The sequence below is a fragment of the Paralichthys olivaceus genome, chromosome 23 (assembly GCF_024713975.1).
Source record: "Paralichthys olivaceus isolate ysfri-2021 chromosome 23, ASM2471397v2, whole genome shotgun sequence".
In the NCBI taxonomy this organism is placed as follows: Eukaryota; Metazoa; Chordata; class Actinopteri; order Pleuronectiformes; family Paralichthyidae; genus Paralichthys; species Paralichthys olivaceus.
In genome coordinates, this window is record NC_091115.1 from 15,636,385 (window position 1) to 15,657,091 (window position 20,707).

The 20,707-nt window shown below is 41.1% G+C and overlaps 1 protein-coding gene across 2 annotated transcripts in view; it reads left to right on the plus strand.

The window, feature by feature from the left end:
* arhgef39 (Rho guanine nucleotide exchange factor (GEF) 39) overlaps nt 1-20,707 on the plus strand; it is a 46,761-nt gene that overhangs the window by 20,797 nt on the left and 5,257 nt on the right. For both annotated transcript variants that reach the window (XM_020099815.2, XM_069519641.1), the window contains exons 7-9: nt 5,210-5,338; nt 13,225-13,454; nt 17,928-18,016. In XM_020099815.2, coding sequence (XP_019955374.2) covers nt 5,210-5,338; nt 13,225-13,454; nt 17,928-18,016 — 448 coding nt within the window. The remainder of the gene's footprint in view (nt 1-5,209; nt 5,339-13,224; nt 13,455-17,927; nt 18,017-20,707) is intronic.

Here is a 20,707-nt window from a genome sequence, read left to right on the forward strand (position 1 = left end):
TGCTACCTGTAACAAGCAGCGTGGAGCACAGGAGAGTTAAGCAAAGCTGTACGATCATCAGAAAAGTCTAGCCCTCCAACAGTGGGGAAACAAACACGCAATAACAAGAAGAAGAAAAAAATCAACCTGTGAAGACTTTCATCGCACCAGTCAGACTCATAGTGAAAGACAGCCCTCATTATCTTCATTTGAGGAACAAAGGAAAGTGCTTTTTCCCTCTCATTCCTCATTTGTTGTTATTGTCACAGCAGTGCTCGGCTCGCGGAGAAATGAAAGCGAGGCGAGCCGAGATGCGCGTGTAAAGTTCTAGTTTGATGTGGATTTTGACATAATTAATTGGGAGCGGATCAGAGGATATTAAGCGGGAGCTATATTAATAAATAAAATCTCCAACATCAACACGAATCCCGATAATGACTAATTTCAATCGTCAAATAAACAGCAAATCTGACTCAAGTGCGGATGTACACAAGGAATTATTTATGTGTATCAATTAAAATCTCATTGCTGGTGTGCTGCCTTTGCTTACAAATTAAAACAGCCCCTGACTCTAAGATGAAGGTACATATTCTAAATGCGCTCCACCATCGCCTCTTCCTCTTCTCATTAGAGATCCTTTTTTTAAACTCCTCTGCTTTTTATTGGGGGTTGGGGGTACAGGAGGAACTTCATACAGTCAGCACGGTTGTATTGTAAAGGGAATAATTGAAAAAAGAAATTCCAGACAAATCACATTGTATCTGATTAAGCAAACGAGCAAATAAAATCACAAGAGGCTTTGTTGTTGTTGTTATTGTTTTCTTGTTGGGCTTCTGCTTTTCCTCGTCTTTGTCTCTTTTTTTTTCTCTCTCTCCTCTTTCTCCCTCCCCTCAAGCCTCCCTCTTTCCCTCGCAGTGCCTTCAGGTTGGATTTAATTGTAGTAATGACATCACTTTAGCAGTTTTCATCAGGCGGCATCTCACGCCCTACACCACTGTAGTAACCATAACCAATTCTGAGTAGAATAGAGGCAACTGTCCCACTTTGTCAGAGATTTAACCGTAGAAGTTAACAGTCCTCATCCCACGGTCAAACACTTTAAATAGTGAATAAAACGAATAAAGAGATGTAAGAGGCGGAAGTCGTCTTCAGAATGTGTAATGGGCCAGATGTATTATTAATGCCTCAGCCAGAACTCAGTCCAAGAATACTGTAATTAGGAGCTGTTGTTTTTCTTAAGCTGGCAATGGAAAATATTCCAAACACGTACAACAAAGGGAGGAAAAAAAAAAATCTACACGGATGCCTTGTTTGGTTTACATTGTAATTGTTGTGAAGTTAAGCGAGCCAATTAGGCCATGATTATTTTAGTGTAGACAAGTCGCCCTGAGGATCAAGTTCATCTGCAGAGTTTCGGCGCTCAGAACAAAAGCAGGAAAGTTGAGCTTGAAATTAGAATCCATCTGTTTGTTGTTATTTTGGACGCGTTAATGATGTAGTTCTAAATGTTTACAGCAGTTATTATGGCTGACACACAGTAATTGGATGCTTCTCTCTATTTTGATGATTTGCCTATTTGTTCCGGGGCAAAGATTTTTAAAGCTTTGTACAAAAATAAGTAAGGAAGGCAGTTTGTGAGAGAGTTAGTTTCACACAGATAGATTTGGATTGGTACCATTAATAGAAGATCCATTAGTTTGATGGCGTTTCGTTGAAAGTTGTTCACTTTTGCTATTCAACTTAATAATTGAGTAGAGCTGGGTATTGTTCAAAACTAGCTTAACTCTGTCCATAATTAAATGTATGGACAACCTTATCCACCGTGAGTTTCTAACCGATGTCTGTATATAATAGACGGATGACATTGGTAGAAGTGCAATCGATATATTTGCTCAACCAATCACAAGTCAATCACCTGCCAATCTACACAACTCGTTTTATAGCTTCAAATAACTAATTCAAATCAACCTGAAAACTTCAATCTTCAATGAAATTGCATTTACTCAATTATATTTACATTTATTTTACACTTTGGGTTCCAATTTACAAGCTGCCACATTAAAGTGATGACTAATTCTCAACCCTGGACATTTAATAGATATGATTGTAGAATATTCTGTATAATGAGAACAGTTTCTTTTGGTTTGCTAATACTTTTTCTACCTTTACTTAATTAACATTTTCATTGCAAGACATTTACTTGTCACAGGGTATTTCTACAGCAAAGTATCACTATGTGTAAACATGCATGTGAATCACCTCTGCAGTCAAAAAGTCTAAAAAACATAAAAAAGAGAAAAGAACAATGTGTTCCCTGGCTTTTTCCCTCTCTCTTCCTCCCTCCATCTCTCTCACCCTCCTCAATCTTTTCTTCTTCTGCAGCTGCCTCTGGGCCCCCGTGCTCTCCTCAGTGTGCTGGTTTATCCTGAGGCCCACTTTGCCTATTGTTAGACACTGATTAAAATAATAGAAATGCAAGAAAATGTAGTTGTTTATCAAAACAAGATGCTGTTTTCTCACTGTAATCTATTCTTCAAACGCTCCAAAAGACGTCATTTGCATATTATAGTACAGCGGGGTTAGTTTACTTTTGAGTGTCTTTTCACAACTCGAGAACTGTGACTGCGTTCAGCACCTTCAAGGGCTTTTTCTGTGTGTGGCACGCTCGCTGACGGTTGGTATGGAAACATCACTTCTGTAAGACATACAGGGTCTTCCGACTTGTCTCAGAACCAGAAAAGTTCCTCTGATCCGAAAACACCTTTTGTCCTTAAATCGTAAGCATTGGTTGGAAGAGATATTTTATTTCAACATGGAAACAGATGCACCATCAAATCGCCACACTCAGTGCTATGACACAGCTTTTTGACAGACTTCTTTATGCTTCATTGAAACAAAGTGACATCAAGTATAACACCAGTAGTTATTTCGCTCTGAATATCCACACTAATATGTTTTCGTTTTAAAATGATGCTACAGACAAAAATATTCTTCATTCAGACAAGCGTTCAGGCTCCATTTCTCACCTACCTGTCCCCTCTCATGCATTTTTCTCCGCTCACCCCAACTGGATGAGGCAGATGGTTGCTCACATTGTGTCTGGGTCTGCTAAGGTCTCTTACTATGTAAGTGCCTTACGATAATGTATGGTTATAATAAAACAATAAACAGGAACTTGTGTAAATTCTCAAAACTAACGATGGTGAAACGTAAGACAGACAATGTAGTAAAACTGTTGCTGAAAGTTTGCAATGTTTGTAATTCATCATCCATTTTGCAGTCACCACTTTTTTCTTTTTTTTTTTTTTTTTTTGAGGAATAACCGATTAGGCCCAATTTGGAAGCGAAAAAGGTCACGTCACAATTTCAAGTCTCAGTTTCTGACTGACCTGAGAAAATTGCCACTCCTGTGCACCCAACTAAACTAAAACTGGGGCCAGACGTGTTTCCAAGTGTCTGTTTTCGATGCTCAAACACTCAGACGTATCAAACGTGATGATTTTTAAAACTAAAACAGTTTAGTGTGGATGTTGCCTGAAGCTGCTTAGAGTATGTTTGTCTCTCCTGTGCTCAATATGTACTTGCCAACAAAAACCTTGAACCCCTATTATTTAACCGCTGTTACCACCAGTGTCACCAGAAATCTGAACTGCAATTTGGAGGGTTAATTTGTAGGTGTTTATTGAGTTAAAATATTTAATATTAGCTAGTGTCAGCCTTATACGTTCAACAGCAGATAAGGTGGGAAGGGAACCTATCTTTGTCTGATGTTGTAGTGAACACTTAAACCAAATGAGCTAAGCTTATTTTGGGCTGCTGTTGTTTGCATACAATTACAGACTGACAGTTTGGCTGATTTGCAGGAGGGCAATGCATTATAAGCTACGAGGGCCCCTGTGGTGGAGACTAGCACCCCCTAATGAATACTACCATGCTTTGGTGCCCCTACACACACATTCAAACACAAGACCCAGCCCAGTCTGAGCCACGCAGCAGACCATCCGGCCCAATCAGGGCTGTCTGGATATTTCAATTTGCACAGCTCGGTTAAGTTCTCTGCAAGTGCTGGCTGATGAAATCAAGCACAATCAGGCCTCAATGCTGAGTGAGCCTCCAAAAGCAAAGGTTCTTAGCTCTTAGTCCTGAAATGCCCATTTCCCTTTTCCTGTGTAGCATTTGCTAGCCTGCAATACACTTAAAGGTCCAGTGTGTAAGATTTATGTGAAAGAGAACTATTGGCAGAAATTTAATGTAGAATAATCCTCATGATGTTTTCACTAGTTTGTTTCATCTAAATTGTATGAACTGTAGTTTTCTTTACCCCAGAAAATACCCTTTATATTTATATACTTTATATTTACATCGAGGGGACCCTCTCTACGGAGGCCGCCATGTTTTTTACATTAGTCCAGACTGAACAAACTAAACACCTTTTGAGTTTTTATGACAATTAAAGTCTACCACAGGTTCTTTTTCATGTTTGGAAGGAGAGGGTGAGGTGAGGGGTGTTCAGCTGCAACATAGAATTTCAACACTAGATATCACAAAATTCTACACACCAACGACAAAAGGGCTGTAGCATATGTGTTGTTATCATAACATAGCAGTTGCTTTAATTGGTAAAAATGCATGTCATGGAGAGCATGCATTAAAGGTGTCTGGGCCTGATAAATAAAGTGCCAGTCCAATAAGGAGTATTGATAAGCTGAACGGATTAAATCTTAATAGAACCCTTCTTCTAAAACTACCTGTGATAAAGTAAAGAAGTCTTATACTGTAAACAAATGAAACATGACTTAGTGACTCAGGTTTATAAATCCTGGACAAGAAGAAGAGTAGGACCTTAAAGGAAGATTTGAAATAGCTCCAACCATGTACTTCTATATTTACATGTGCTTCAGGCCTTCTTTAGCTCTTGTGGTAAACGAAAGGGAAATGCTTTTTGTTATGTATGGGCATTTGTAACTAAAGAGCACCTGTGCTGAGATCATGTTTGTAATGTATTATCGAATGTTTATTGCAATGTTATTGATACTTCTGATGTTGTCAATTCAATTTAAAGTTCATGTGATTATACAGGAATATAACCTGACAAATGTTTTTGCTATTAATCAGTCCTGCTTCGTGATTTTGATTATAATCTGTTTCATATTATCCCTCAGAAAAGATTGGATCGGCGAGTGTCCTCACATGTCCGGTAATAAAAGTGTTGTGTGCATGTGTGCCGCAGGGGCGGTGACTGCAGTAAGCGATGTGTCCCAGCGCATCCAGAACAATACCAGGCGCCATGAGAACCACCTGCAGCTTTGCCGTGTGCAGAAACTGCTGAAAGGACGGAGTACAAAGGTGCTGGCTGCAGGTTAGAGTCTCTGATCACATATTCCTTTCATCTCGTCCAAGAACCACCTCCATCTCCCCTCTACCCCCCCTCTGCATGTATTGCTCTATGTCCTATGGGACACATGGGAGGGGGGTGAGTTTAGAAGTATAGATAAACTGAAGTAGAATTAGCCAAGTATGGAGACATTGGTCTGAATAGTTTTTAGTCAATGGTATTCTATTACCTGATACCTGTCCCTCTTGCCATTGTTTTTCCTCGTCATCCTGCCTTCCCTCCCGCTCATTTACGGGCCCTCGTTCGTCACGGTTCCCTCTCTACTTGTGGAGCTGTGGCCCTTTCCTTCCTGCCACTCCCTCTCCTGTTGTTTGTCTCCAGAGGGCCTGGCCTCCTCGTTGATCCGCTCGTCCTGCCAATATCCCCCAGGACCAATTAGAGCCCAGTCTCATCTAACGGACCAGCAGATAAAAAGGAAGCCAAAGTGTGTTTGCTGGATGCGAGTGAACGTGAGTGTGTGTTTGCTCAGATATGCAGGCTGGCTTTGTGTGTGTGTGTGTGTGTGTGTGTGTGTGTGTGTGTGTGTGTGTGTGTGTGTGTGTGTGTGTGTGTGTGTGTGTGTGTGTGTGTGTGTGTGTGTGTGTGTATTTACGGATGTGTTGGTGTGTAGGCTGGGAGCGGGTGCTGAATAGCAGCTCATCTCTCTAATGCCGATGTGGGAAGTTTCAAAAGCTTCCTCTCATCCAGGCTCTCAGGCCCTTGCAACTCCGCCGGCTCCCTTTCCAGCCAATAAAGCTTCGGTCCCACCAGACAGACTTCAGAGCAACAGCAGCACCACCCCAACCCGTAACCCCATGCAGACCCATTCTACTTCCTTCCCACCAACACCACTTCTAATGTGGGTAAAAGAAAAGCTCTGCCTTTTACAGATGAGAGGCGTCGGAGCCCCTCAAACATATTAAGTAGCTCTGTCGGAGACGGGGAGGGGGGGGGGGGGGGGGGGGGCAATTGTGAGACACAAAGCCTGAATCAATGGGACACTGATACAGCAGACAGTCAGCCTGTTTCCTGGGAGGCTGCATATTTGTGTCTGCCAGCCTGTTCCTTCAATTTAAAACAAAGATGTCTTACATTCTGTATCATGTCTCTCATTGATTTTTCTCAAATGTATGTCCCTTTATGCCCCCTGACTATTGCACGTAATTGTGTTTCGTATTTTGTCATTTATATGGATGCATTTCCTTTTTTCTTGTCTCAGGTGTCGAGGGCTCAGACTACCTCATTCAATTAAGCATTATTGTGAGTCTTAAGAAAACTTGAAGAAGCAGAAATGACGAAATGTTTCCTCTATTTCCCTTGAAAGTTCTCCCCCTACACTGAGGTTTTTTTGCATTTTCGATCTGAAACATTTCGATGATTTAACAGTCAGTCCACAGAAAATGAATTGACAGCAATTCTGACCAGTGATCATTTTAGCGACTGCAGCAATGTCAACCATTCTTTGGTTCTGGCTTCTCCCGTGTGAGGATTCAATATTTGCTTTTGTAAAAATGAAAATAGGTTCAGTCTTTTGAGCTTCTTGGGCATTGGGTTGCATTCCTGTTGCATTCCTAAGGGTTGCATCCAGTTGTGATAAGGTCTCTCAGGACGGATGTTAAGACCAGTTCTGAGCAGGGCATGATTATCAAATTGCACATACACACACTGGTCTAACGAGCATGCTAACAGAAGGCCATGCTAACTAGCCCACTGCCACAGCCACAGTATAACCACTACCGCTCCCCCATCGAGGTAATCTACCAAACAAACCAGCCCAGACTGACCTGCCAACAGCACCTCTACAAAAATACAATATATCTAAAACCTCTTTAAACAGAGGTCTAAACATATAAATAGCATGATGGCGTTCTGGAATAACTATCTTTCCAAAAGATATTCATTTATTTACTTATATGTATTTATCTATACACTTGGACATTTGCGTTCTCACATAAACGTCCTCTGGAGAAAATGCGGAGGATCTCTGGAGTTCCGTGCATTTCTGACAGCAGCTTATTTAACTGTCCACCATCTATTTTTGGTGACACAGTCTGATCACATCCTATGTTGAGGACGACTTGCTCTCCTCTTTTTTCCTCCTTACATGCGCTCTGCCAACGACAATTTTTTACCCTATTTACTGACGTTCTTTCCATTAATCTAAAGACTCCCTATGCTATACTTATTACTTCTGAGAGCTGCATCGTACAACCAACATAAACTTTCAGCTGGCCTCTCGTAGCACTTTTGGAATTACCTCCTCATCTACATAAAACCTCTTACATTTGAAATACTCCTTAATTTCTCTGACTTGTCCTTCATCCTGTCCCACTTAAACCGAGTGTTCGATTTATCAAACAGCCTTTTGGAAAATGATGCTTTGGTTGAGATGATTGTCGTGTCATTTGAGTACGACCTTGTGGGTGGTAAGTGCCGCCCTCTCTAAAGCCTCTCTCCCCTTCTGCTGACTTACATGGCCTAATAATAATAATTATAAAACCCTCCGTTTTTTCTTTATGCAATTTCCTTCTACAAGGAAGAATACGGGGTCAGAGTCCTGATGTGATGATAGATGATAACACAATTGTTATTCTGTAACCTTAGAGAATGAACATTGCTCTATTTGCCAAATATTGACAGTTTTCCCGACTATGCTAATAGAAAATGGAATCTGTTTCCAATTAGTTCCTCAATTTAGTTGATCTAGAAGACTTGGTTGCAATCAGGTTATGTAATAGTGACCGTATCTGTAACTGAATGTCATAAGGAACTTAAATATTCAAGTTTCCATTATTCCTTGTGTCTGACCTACAGCACACACCTCGGTTATAGTCCATATAAACGAGGTGAAAGAAGTCTCCTGACTTTCCGAACTCAACAATGCCAAAGCTGACTTGTCCTCATTCTGCCACACTGGCAGCCCTCTGCTTCTGTTATTCCTCTGGCCTTTGACACACCAGGAGGAACAGGACCCTTTGTAGATCAACCTTTATTTCCTGCCCCAGTTTCCACAGCACCCCCACTTGGTCCAGCCCAAAAGACTTTGTAGTAGTGCAGAGGTGCTCTTTGACAAGGGAAGCTGAAAGGCCTGGACATGGAGAGGAGTGCTTGGCACCCCCTGCTCTTTGAACCCGCCGCTGCCTCAAAGTACCGTGGACGGTCAGATGTAGGCGGGGGGTCTAAAGGGAACCTGGTCCACAAAGAGACTCCTCCTCACCTAGAGCACATCCAACCCCTTCTGACCCTTTCAACTCGAGCAGGTAGGGGGTCTGATAGGGAATATCTGATACTATCTCAAAGGTTTGGAAAATGAGAATTTTCCAGTAGGGCCATGTGATATCACCGAACTCTCGTATCCTGGGATCGGTCATTTCTTAACCAGTTAATGATGCACATCATGACGTAGAACATGTTCTGTGAATTTCTGTGAATTTTTCTGTGTAAATCAGGTCCATGTCTTAACAGATGTTAATGTCTCACAGCAGCTGTTAATCTCCTTCCATCCCTGTGTTTCTATTTTCTTGTCATATGTTGTGTTGCAGGCAGAGTCTGGGCTTTCTTTCAAACACTCCAATGTACTTTGAGACTTTTTTTCTGTAGATGCTCAAAGTTTTGTTGTTTTCTAGTTTTCGGCTGGGACCAGTTTGTAATATAATTTGCAATGTATGGTTTCCTAGTCTATTTAATTTTTATATTTATGCAACAGATGTAGCCCCGCTAGGTACGAGCTCCTCGTTTAGTTTTGCCTGGTTGGAGTCGTCCTCCTGTGTCAACTTCACTCGCCTCCGTGTTTGTTTGTGCTGCCTTCATGCAAATTCCCTTCCTGAATCCATGTCGTGTGAAAAAAGTCAAAGCATAGACTGACACCGACTGACTTTCTATTTATTGTCCCATTCCACAGCCATACTTTCCAATGTGCCACTAAATTTAGTTTCAATTAATTTTAATAAAGTTTGTACGTTTACATATAGTACATTAATAAACACTTTATATGTTCGTGTTAGTGTGTACAACTAAATTTATGAAAAGTAATCAACTTTTTACTAAACATAGTACAATAATTCATATGTATTCAACAGATAGTAATGAATTATGACAAGTGTTGTGTATGATATTTTATTCAGAGTATGAATGTCAGCACCTCTCCTCCTAAAGGGCAAAATAAAGGACAGATGTCGAACTCTAGCTCACATCTTCGGGTCAGAAGCAATCGTTAGAATAGTTGAATCGTTCGTATGGTTTGAATAGTGAAAGGAGAAAAGACGATACAAACACATCTGGGTAACTAGCAGACTTGATGTCTGCTGAAATATGTCCGTTTCGGCACACTGGACACTGGCAGCATTCTGATGCTTGAGCAGACACTCAACACATAACTGCCCAAGTGTGAATTAAAAGTGATAACACACTGTTATCGCAGAATGCTGCTGTTATGTTTTTTTTTTTTCAGGCCTGTGCCACCGTACAATCTGAGTCTGATCTATGGGCAAAACATAATTTCTGTTGCCAGTGTAAATATGACATTAGGGTTAGAACATTCATCAATCAAACACGAAGATGACATATTCTGCCATTTTTATATCTACAATCATCAAACAATACATTCATAGTTTTTTCAGAGGTGAATTGAGAGGAACAATGTTGTAGATAAACTTTTGTTCAAAAGAATCTGAATTTTTCTAAAGGGGCATTCTGCTGATTTTACATTTTCCTCACCGCGTCAGTACTTGGTGAAGATTTATTTGAAAGCATCAAAATTTATAACAGAAAATGTTTGTCTCAAGCTTTGGGTGTGTGGTTTGAGAAATGTTGGCATTTCCCAGGCAACAAAGGTTTAATGAATTGTTTCTGAGAAAGTTTTACCTTGTCCTGCACTTTTTTTACTATATTCAGACTCAATGTCAGAAACACAAGACCCCCTTGGCTCATTAAACTGCCCAATAATAACAATTAGTTCAAATTATATAGCTTTTTTCTTAGAAACAATGTTTCCCCTAAAGAAAACCAGCAAATACTCACATGTATGAGCTGTAACCAGTAAATTCTTTTTTTGGGGGGGGCATTCTAAAGATAAAATCACTCCTTAAATTATTAATTGATTTGCCTAATTGCTGTTTTAGCTTTTTATTGCTTTTTGAAAATCCCACAGCTTAAGGGGGACTTATTTGAGTATTTCTGTAAATACAACCTTCAAATCTTGTACCAACATTTTAAGGCTGCAGGCTGAAGACATCAAGAAAGACAATAATTCATTCCTGGTATACCTCACTCTTACTGAGAGTATATGGCTACAAGACAGTTGTGTATTTATACTTGAAGGATGGATACCCACGGCAACACATTTCCCATTGTAGTACTTTTTCCTACTCGTACCTCTTTTTGAATTTACTTGATTGTGAATTTAAGCTAAATAACACAAACTGTCTATGCAGTTATATTGTATGTTAGATACAATATTGATATAAGTCCCAAGACTGTCAGTTAAGTTGACAGATCTGAGGGTGTGGTGCATTTGTGCGGCATCCAGTTCCCCTACGGTTGTCTTCAACTTAAAACATTCTTAATTTCTTTAACTGAGCATGTTTGAGTGGTTATTGACTACACACACAGTAAATGCGTCTTTAAAGAGTCGTATAAGGCTCAAGCAGGGTTTTATTTATATCATATTTAATAGAACGATTACAACCACTGCTCCAATCTCCACAGAGCACCTTAGAGAGTCGTGGCATGTCTCTCGACTGTTTTTTTCCGTTTCAGACCCATGGCATTTTAAAAGCAATTTGACCCCCGCCTGGCAGTGCCACTTAATCTCAGTAGACTTGTCTGTAGCTGAAAATGTCCTCTCTAAGCCCCAGAGGCACAGCTCCAGCCACTCAGGCTAGCTGCAATCACAGGCTACTGGCTGGGGCAATTACAAAAACATCCTGGAACTCGGGCTCAATTTTCATTTTATCTATCCAAATGTCAGCCTTTTGCTTATTAGCTATCATCACGCTGCTGCCAATCACAGTCAAAGAGATGAGAGCGCTCCTCTGTAGCCACACCCTGATATGCCTGCCTCCCACTGAGTCTGTCTTAGATTCTCTCTTGTCTTTTTTGTTCCCTTTGAATAGCCTTCATTTATCTTTCCAAGTCAGCATAGCTTAGTTTCATTATTTATTTTTTTTGATGCTGAGGAGACAAAGGTTATTACCACTTTTATACTGAATCTGTAAAATGAGATAAACCTGCATTGGTTTTGGATTCACAACCATCAAATCTGAAATTCAGTGTTAAATCCAGATATTGAATCTGAATCCTTTTAAAATCAGTCTTGAATTTATATCTGGTTTAGGTTTCAACATCTGCAAATACCTTTAAGTTTACTAGAATGGTACCTAGTAGAGCAATTTCCTCTGGTCCAAACTGCCCCCTTAAATTCAATCAAGCTGCACCAGATTGTGCACATGCATAATTATCAGTCCCTTAAATTTGCCTTATTTATCATTATTATCATTATTATTTCATCAAGACCAGGAATTTCTCCTTAGGAAATTGGTTAAAATGTAAATGCCCAATCTCCAGAAAAGAATCCTGGATCCATCCCTTTGTCTTGATCCAAGCCATAATGGAATTGGTTCTTTCTGGGCCCATGTCCCATCCAGCATCCAGGTTATGTGAATATCACCCAACAAACAAACAAAAGGACAGCAGCAAAAACATACCCTTGTTGTCAGGTATAAATTAAATTTAATGATTTCTATCCCTTCTGCTGGCTTTATTTGAGCAACTTATAATGAAAACCTAAAAATAAGCTAAGCAGCATAAATCATCAAATGTCGATTACTGAATTGTGTTAACTGGTCTAGACGTCCGAAGTTCCCAGAGTCATGTCCTCAAGTCATTTCTCCAAACACTGATGCACAGACTCAGAGAAACCTGGATCAATGACCATTAGCTACAGGTGATACAATTAGCTGCCGGCTGTGTGTTTTGGAAAACAACTAAAATGAGATGCCTGCTAATCTAACCAGAAGGCCTTGCACATCTTCATTTGCTAACACAGAGAGAGTCTGTAGAGATAAATAGAGCTAATGGAATCTGGAGCTTAACTCCCCTGCTCAGGATCGTCCACTAACCTGAAGGTCGGTGGTTCGATCCCAGTCTCCATTCCAATGTGTCCTTGGGCGAGATACTGAAACCCAAATTGGCGGCTGTGCCAACAGTGTGTGATTGTGTGTGTATAAGAGAAAGCACTGCAAACAGAAGTGCTGTATGATTGTGTGTGTGAATTGGTGAATGCGCAATATAAATACAGACAATTAACCATTAAACCCACTAGAGACCAACTCTAAACTATATATTTTTTACATTTCCCTGCAATTATAAGTGTTGTCTATTTATTTGCTATTTTATCTTATCTTAGATCTGGACCTAAGCATCAACCAATCAGATTTTTTGACCATGGCATTTTGATTTAATGTTTTAATGTCATTTGTAGCACACTCTTCAGAGGGGCACCATAGGGGGACTTTGTAATTCTGTGGGTTAAACAGTGATGTGCATAGAACTATAGATGTACTATAGTTTGTGCGAGAGGTACAGACTGTATATACACATTGCAGCTTTGCAGCAGTGGTTTAGTATTTATGCAATTATTATATTTTGGGTGAGGAGTTTGGCCATTGCTGGTTGACTGCATTTAGACAGACCCACATGGCTTGGTAGATCAGCAACAGTGCTGATATCATTTTTGTAATTTGTAAAGTTATAATTTTGTTAGTTTAGTGTTCACTGGAAAAACCAGCAGCTTCCCTGAAACTCAAACAAGAACTGAGCTGCTAACCATAATGACCATTCATGCTTCTGTCTGCTCTCCCCTCCTCTCACAGGGAGGTGGTACATCCGTGAGGGCTGGCTGAAAATGGTTCCTCCTAAAGGTAAAGAGGCTAAGCCCAAGATGTTCTTCCTGTTCTCCGACATGCTGCTGCAGGCCAAGCGCTGCAGTCCCCTGCATCCCACCAATGGAGACAAGTTCACCGGCCAGCACATGTTCCCCCTGCAGGACTGCACTGTGGAGAAGGTGTTCGGACACACCAAGAGCAAAGGAGGCCTGCTCAGCGTGAGTATCAGCCAAATAGAGCCTTAGCAGAGTTACCTGTGTGGTTCATGTGACTTTAGATCGATCAGAGTGTCTCTGGGATATCTTGGAATATTTTATTAGATTGTTCATCTGGCAGAAAGCAGGCGTGAAACAACATTAAAAAACCAGGAAGGGGAAAATAATGGAGTGTTGACTCATTTATGAACAGAAGCTGAAATATCATAGTAGCAGGAAGAATGATACATAAGGAAAACAGCAGGAAATGAATGATTACACTGGAAATATTTCACCTTTCCATACATAGTCTGTAAGAGACATTTCATTGGCATTTTTCACACTCTCAAAGCTCTTTCCTTATTTAAAATTGATGAAGCTATTTACCACAATGTGGTTTAATTCTTTATGTCGCCTTGAGGTTCCAGATTAAGTGCCTGCACATTGTTATGGTCTTGTTAAATTTAGTAAACAACCATTTATCAATTGGCTGAAATGTTGTGCTTTGGAAATGTTACATGTTCACAGCACAGTTGTCTGTGGTGTTTGATGAGGTGGGCTCCGATGGTGGAGGACAGAACAATGTGAGGAAGTATGACTCTTCTTGCACTTGAACACGCAACAACGTTATGCTCTCGGTTCACATTAGTGCCAGAGTCATTCTTGTCTGTTCATTGGTTACTGAATCACAATGTGACAAACAAAAGCTAGAATGATGAATTTTCAACAAACAAAACAACTGAAACCTGTTTTGTTACCGTGCTGCACATTTTCATTTCCGACCAAACAAACAGATTTGATACGAGATTCAAAAGAATTCAGATTGAGCAGAAAATACAGAAATACAGAACCTGCAAATATACCCCAATCAGACAATTTTAACTTTTCATATTGTAATAGTGCTATAATTGATAGTGCTCTCAATAACACCACATAAAATAAATACACTGTTGAATGTGTTTAATGTTATTGGTCTCAAAAGTTCATGCATTTCTAAGCTATATAACATAATTCTCTGACTTCTTAGTGATGCCATGATGACATAATTCCTTTCAAATACACACAAGTTATGATTTCTAATATAAAAAAATCTTTAGGTTGTTGCTATAGTCTTGCAGAACGCAGAGATATCCGGAAACATGCATTTTTTAAACTATGCATGACGTAATTTTCTTCATTTTATCATTTATTATATCATGGTTACTAATTTTCCGATCGACACAAGCTCTCGATTGTCTCTGTTATTTTGCAGAGATATCTTTTTGACCTTGTCCTTTGATCAATCGACTCCGAAAGTTGAGATGGAGATACAAGTAATATTCCCAACAAGTTTGTGCGTTGTCGAGTTATTTTGTCCACACACACACACACACAAAGGTTTGAAAACAATACCCTTCTTAGCACACAAGGAAATAAAATACTGTTGTGTCAGATTTTGAAGTCATTGGCTATCACTGTGTGACAGTTTTATTGAAGGTCTTTAACAAACTAAAGATCTCACTGTACAACAGGGCTGTAGACGAGGGCCCTCTGCAGTAGCTGGCACAGGCTCTGTGATGTCCTGCGTAACTAACTGTAGGAAAGTTGAAAAGGAAAAAGAGAAAAGTGTTTGTTGGGCAGCAGGTGGGGAGACATCTGTTCGTTGGTTTGAGTATACACATGAGTGAGTCCTTAGCAGAGGCATTATTTAATTTCCTCTTTTGATGAATGCTGCTTTGATTTGTCTTACTTATGGCCTTGATGGCTTCTGTTGTATAATCTGCCAAACGGAGGTTTCCTGAATGTTTTCCAGTCTCCCTGAATGAAATGTCATTTAGTTCCGCTTGTCAGAGGAGACCTGCGGTTACCTCGCCTCTTCTCCCTAATCCCTTCAAGCCCTTGTTGATGGCGCCCAAAAGTTTAACTTGTTTTTTTTTTTTTTTTTTTTTTTTGTCTTTTATTGCGTCTTTCCTCTCAGTCTGATCCGTCTTCCAGGTCTCGGTGCAGCTGCTGGCTGACAAATTGTGTCTAAATGATGTAGTTGCTGTCGTGAAACATTCAAAGGGAACGAGTTGTGCGTCATTGAGCAAGTAACCAAAGCGTTTATGCAGCAAGTGTTTAGTGCCAATGCTGCGCGGTATCAATATTCATTTCAGCTGATGCGCTCTCGCTCAAAGAGCTCTTTATGTTGTGTTTCTAATGTGCCTCCCTGTGATGCACAGCGGCTACAGAGAGGTTTGATACCTCTTCTGTCTGCTCACACAGCTGGCTCACGCACTAAGCGACTTCATAAAACTAGACAGAAAATTAAGCACTTATAATAAGCAGATATTTTAATTATTGATAATAAAAAGATCTGGACAGTTAATAATTGTTCAGGCCACAGTAAGAAGTTTAAAACTTGTCGTGATAATCAACTGAGATATTGTGATTCGGTGGAGTCCAGGGTTTTCACAAATGTGTAGTTTATATATTTTCCGAGGATGTGCAGCACAAAACACAGATGAGGGTAGATGCACGTAAATGTAGTTCAGTGTATAAGACTCCAGCGTGTCCAGCATGTGTGATGGTCTCTTCAGCTCGGCCTGTGTGACTTCATCTTTAAAAGCAGTGGGAATTAAAAGCATCCTTCAAGTGACGAATGAAAAGGCTGCTGATGGGGAGATTAGTCAGAGCTGTATTATTTGGGGTGATTGTGTGTGTGTGTGTGTGTGTGCGTGTGCAGTGATGGCTGCCAGCTGCAACAGAATCTCTCAGCTGCTGGATCAGATTAGGCTGCAGATCCATCTCTTCCGGCCCCTCCAGTAAATACATCTTCCTCAAGCCTGTCGCCGCTCTCCGCCGGCCGCGCTGCACATTATCTAATGGCAGAAATGGCATTTCATTAGCCTCTTATCCCGCCGAGGCCCAGATGCATACTCAATAGCATTACTTGTAATTTCTCATAAGGACACATTATTGATCCTGGGCCCCTACCTAAGCTCAAAGAAAAGGGCTGTCAGCACTCCAGGGCCCTCGTCATCCAGGGCCATGAAGAATTAAAGCCAAATTAAATTTGACAGCAGTAAATGCCATGGCAATCTATATGCAAAGTTTAGGGGAAAAAAATGCTTTTATTAAAATTCCTGTTATTTTTGCTCCCTCTCTGGTTGCATGTTAGCAGAGAGCTCGCTTTTACATGTGCCTCTGCCCATTTTTCCCTCTTTTTGTCTTCCCTTCCCTTTTGTCTGCCTCGACCTTCCTTCTTCTCTCTCTCTCTCTCTCTCTCTGTCTGCAGTCCTCCTCCTGCTAATATTCCCTCGCTCCTTGAATATTTTCCCACATCCCTGACAGATTCTCTTTGATGTATAAATAATCAAGCTAAATTATGTGCAGCGATGAGGCTCCATGCTCTGCCGTTCTTATTATACAAAGTAATTTCTACCTAAGAGGGTCAGATTTCCTGACAAATCCCTAATTACTGCATTCCAATAGAAGTGGAATGCATTTGTGCATAAATCAGCCGCCGTCCCCCAAGTAGCGAGTGCCTAATATCATGCGCCACTCAAATCGGGCCCCATTCACTGAACTCTGTAATTAGATAATACTTTTGATGATGGTACATTTGAAATCTTAATCTATTTAATGCATAATGAGAGACACGCCCCTCCCTCTGTGTAAAAACATCATTATGTTTGATGAGCTATATGCTCCTCTGTTCGAGCGTTAAAGTTCTGTCCAAAATCACATGGAAATGATCAATACCTCCTGTCTGCCCGCTCTTCGCCGTCTCCGGTCTCCTTCATGGAGGCCGGAGCCACAGGTAAATGGGAGAGGCCATTTAAATGTGGTGAAGGTCTAATTTTGATCCCCTGTAATAGCTTTCCCAATGTAATTACGTTGCTCTAAAAGCCCCTTTCGTTTGGGCCCAGACGTCTCCCATTGGTTTGTTTGACAAGTACAATCACAGTCTGGTTTTAACAACGTGAGCGAGAGAGTTGATAATTACTGTTGACTCAAAGGCAGAGGACGCTGACAAGCCAGCAAGACATCCGAGAACACGTTTCTGTCCAGCCGATTATAGTTTCCCACTAAATGTGACCTGACTGCATCAGATTCTTTACTCGCCGTGCACTTCTCCGTCTTCTTCACCTTTACATTGCACAGTTGTAGGACCGATGGATGCCTGTGAGGAGCGGCCGTAGGTTTTGCTCCTATGACGAGCTGACAGAGTGAGAAGGATTTTGCTTAATTTGGCCTACCCTCTACTGTTTTTATAGTGTTACTGCAGTTTCAGGCTTCTGAAACACAACACAAACCTGATAGGAAGACAAAGTTTATCGTTCCTGTGCCTCTTTAAATACTTCAAATTATGAAACTGTCCTTAGTTACATTTCCTCTCACTGCAATCTTAATGGAATCGTGTTTATTTTGCTGTGGTGTTCTTGCAACTGTGCATCACAACACAATACCTCACAGTACACACTCACACTGCCAGCAATCGTCCTAATTCATCTCCTCTGCCTCGTCTTCCTCCAGTTAACCTTCCCCAAAGCCAAACTCCTGCTGATGTCCAGCAACCAGGAGGATCTGAATGACTGGTACCAAAGTCTGAACTCAGCAATCAGGTACCTGCTCTACACACACACACACACACACACACGGATCTATAAGTTAATAGATCCATTCTTTATAGCTGCTTTCAGACATGCACTGGACTCTATCGAAAAGTAAAAAACAATAAGAAAACAAATATCTCCTGGTGAAAAAACAATGTCACACTCGTATAGGACACCGACGAAGATGTCAAGACAGTTTGTGGTGATAACAGCCGGGGTGTTGTAAACTAAATCACATGATTTACTCAGCAGAGTTAATAGGTCACTTCCTGTTTCTGTCTGCTGCAGCCGGCTGCTCCGCCTCTCCCCTGAATAATGTCAATAATTTGTTGTTGCTGTGAACGCATCTGTGCTAAGAACCTCCCGCTGCGTTGTGCGTGTGTGAAAGGCAAACCGGGGGTTCACTCCCTGGCCAATTCTCCGGATTTTACCCAGAGGTCATGTCTGAAAATGGCTCATTATTTATCCTAAGTGAAAAACTAATACAGGACTCTTCACCGAACCGAATCCACTCGGAATGATGCGGAACTCCAAGCGAACATTTCCGAACGACACTTCAGAAGATGCTCGGACCGTTTCAGATTGAATCCGTGAACACTAACATAACGATCAGCAGTTGCTTTTAATCATCAACCCATGTTTGTATAAATGAGTTAACTCCTGGTGTGTGGGCTCCAGGCTGCTCGCATACATTACAGTGTTTTGCATTAATTACTTAGACTGCTCGCCATAGTCTCATTTGTCCCGCCACAGTTTCATAATGATCAAACCGAATTTCATACACCTCTCATGAAAACATGAAAGATGTTCTCGGGGCTGCCACAATAATAAAAAATAACATATCTGAGGAACCAACTGATGAACTATTAGCGGGGGCAGCTGAAAACAGGTCTGAATCTGAAAATCTGGCTCAGCGAGAGAGTGCGATCTCTATTTTGTTGTGGTAACACTGAAAACACATCCTAGACAAATGTCTTCATTAAAAATAGAGTTTGGAGAGATAAGACGTATAACTTTTATTGAGCAATAATAAACATGGGAATCTATTTTCTTAATTCCTGCAGTGCAGAGAGCGGAACAGATAACGTCAGAGCTTGTCAGTTGGACCGTCTTTAATAATTTAGCCTGGGGCTCTTTTTAATGCCAGTTTCAGCCATCAATGTTATGTCTGCATCATTCCATCAGATGGATATATTGTAGATTATTGTCTTTTGCATCAAATACATTTAAGTCGACAGACGTTTGGTGTTTGGTGTCTTTTCTCTCAAAAGCAAACTTGTTTCCAAAAATGTCCTAAATTAAATAAAACCAACATGCCCTCGAAACAATTGTGCTCTTATCACATTATTTGTGAGTAATTGGCACAAACAACACATATTACAATGTGCATTATTTCTAATATCATATTTTGTGTTACCTGAAACAAGGAGGTTATGTTTCCTTGTGTTTTTGTCTGTCTCTCAGTCTGTAAGCAAGCAAGAATACGCAAAAACTATTAGACGTAGTGTAACGGAACTTTCTGGGAGGATGTGGTATGGGTCAGGAAAGAACCCATTAAATTGTGGAACAGATCCAGGAATTCGTTTTTGCTTTCTTTTGGAGTTCTGTTGTGTAATGAGGTCTGGCGTGATGGGATCGCTGTCCGATCTGAGTACATCCACACCTGTACTTGTAGCTGCCCACTTGTGATCGGATCACAAAACCGGGCCTAAGTGTGGTTTCATAAGAGGAGTGTTTGGTGGAGGAATGTTCTCTACTGGGTGATGTTCTAGTTTCTTTCTGAAAAGTTTTTTCCAGTGGCTGATTCATCCACAGTCGGTCCTCTAGTGTGAGTTGAAACAAACTACTGTGTGTTTGCATGAAATACATGTGAGTCGGTTACATTCAGTGTTCGTTTGGGTCCGTCCATGGTTTATGTGACAAGAAGAAAAAATATAAAATATCCCCAGTCTCCTTTACAATTCATTTAATTGGGTTTAGCTGCTGTGAGCTTAATTGATGTATTATTTTTGGTATTTTTTCATGACCTGATGAGAAGCATGTAGCTAATGAGGTGGTAGAAATATGAATATCTGTGAGTGTTTCGACTAACAAGGTGCACAATGACTCTTAACAAAACTTCCACACACACACTGGTGCTGGACCTCAGGCCTGTCTGTCTCTCAGCATTGATCAGCCAGACCTCAGTAACTCCACTCCCTGCCCGCCTGGCCCCACCTCCCCCGAGCACGGTCCGAGTCAGCCTGGCTACGTGGAAGGGTCCATCTCCGCTCAGGTCCCCCACCAACCCCCTCTCACCCCGACCTCTGTGTGCCCAGCCAGACTTATTAGTTTATCACTCTGTCAGAGCAGAGAGAGAGAGAGGGGAGGCTGTCAGAGAGCTCAGACGCTGCAGCAGATGGGGGCCGAGGCTGCAGGCTGATGGCTCTAAACTCCAGGGAGTGTAATTAGCCGTGATGGAGGACCGAGGAGGGGACAGGCTGAGAGGACCAGGGGTCAGCAGCACTCACACCACTGGGGAGAAGTGCAGGGCTGAGGGGTGTGAGTGTGTGTCTACACACAGCTGAATTATTGATTTAACTAAGACTACACACTCTCTGGACTGACATCTCTGAATCTATTGGATGTTGCTCTCAGTGATTATCAAACATTTATTATTTTTGTGGTTGAGTCATATTAGACCGGTGGGCATCTTTCATT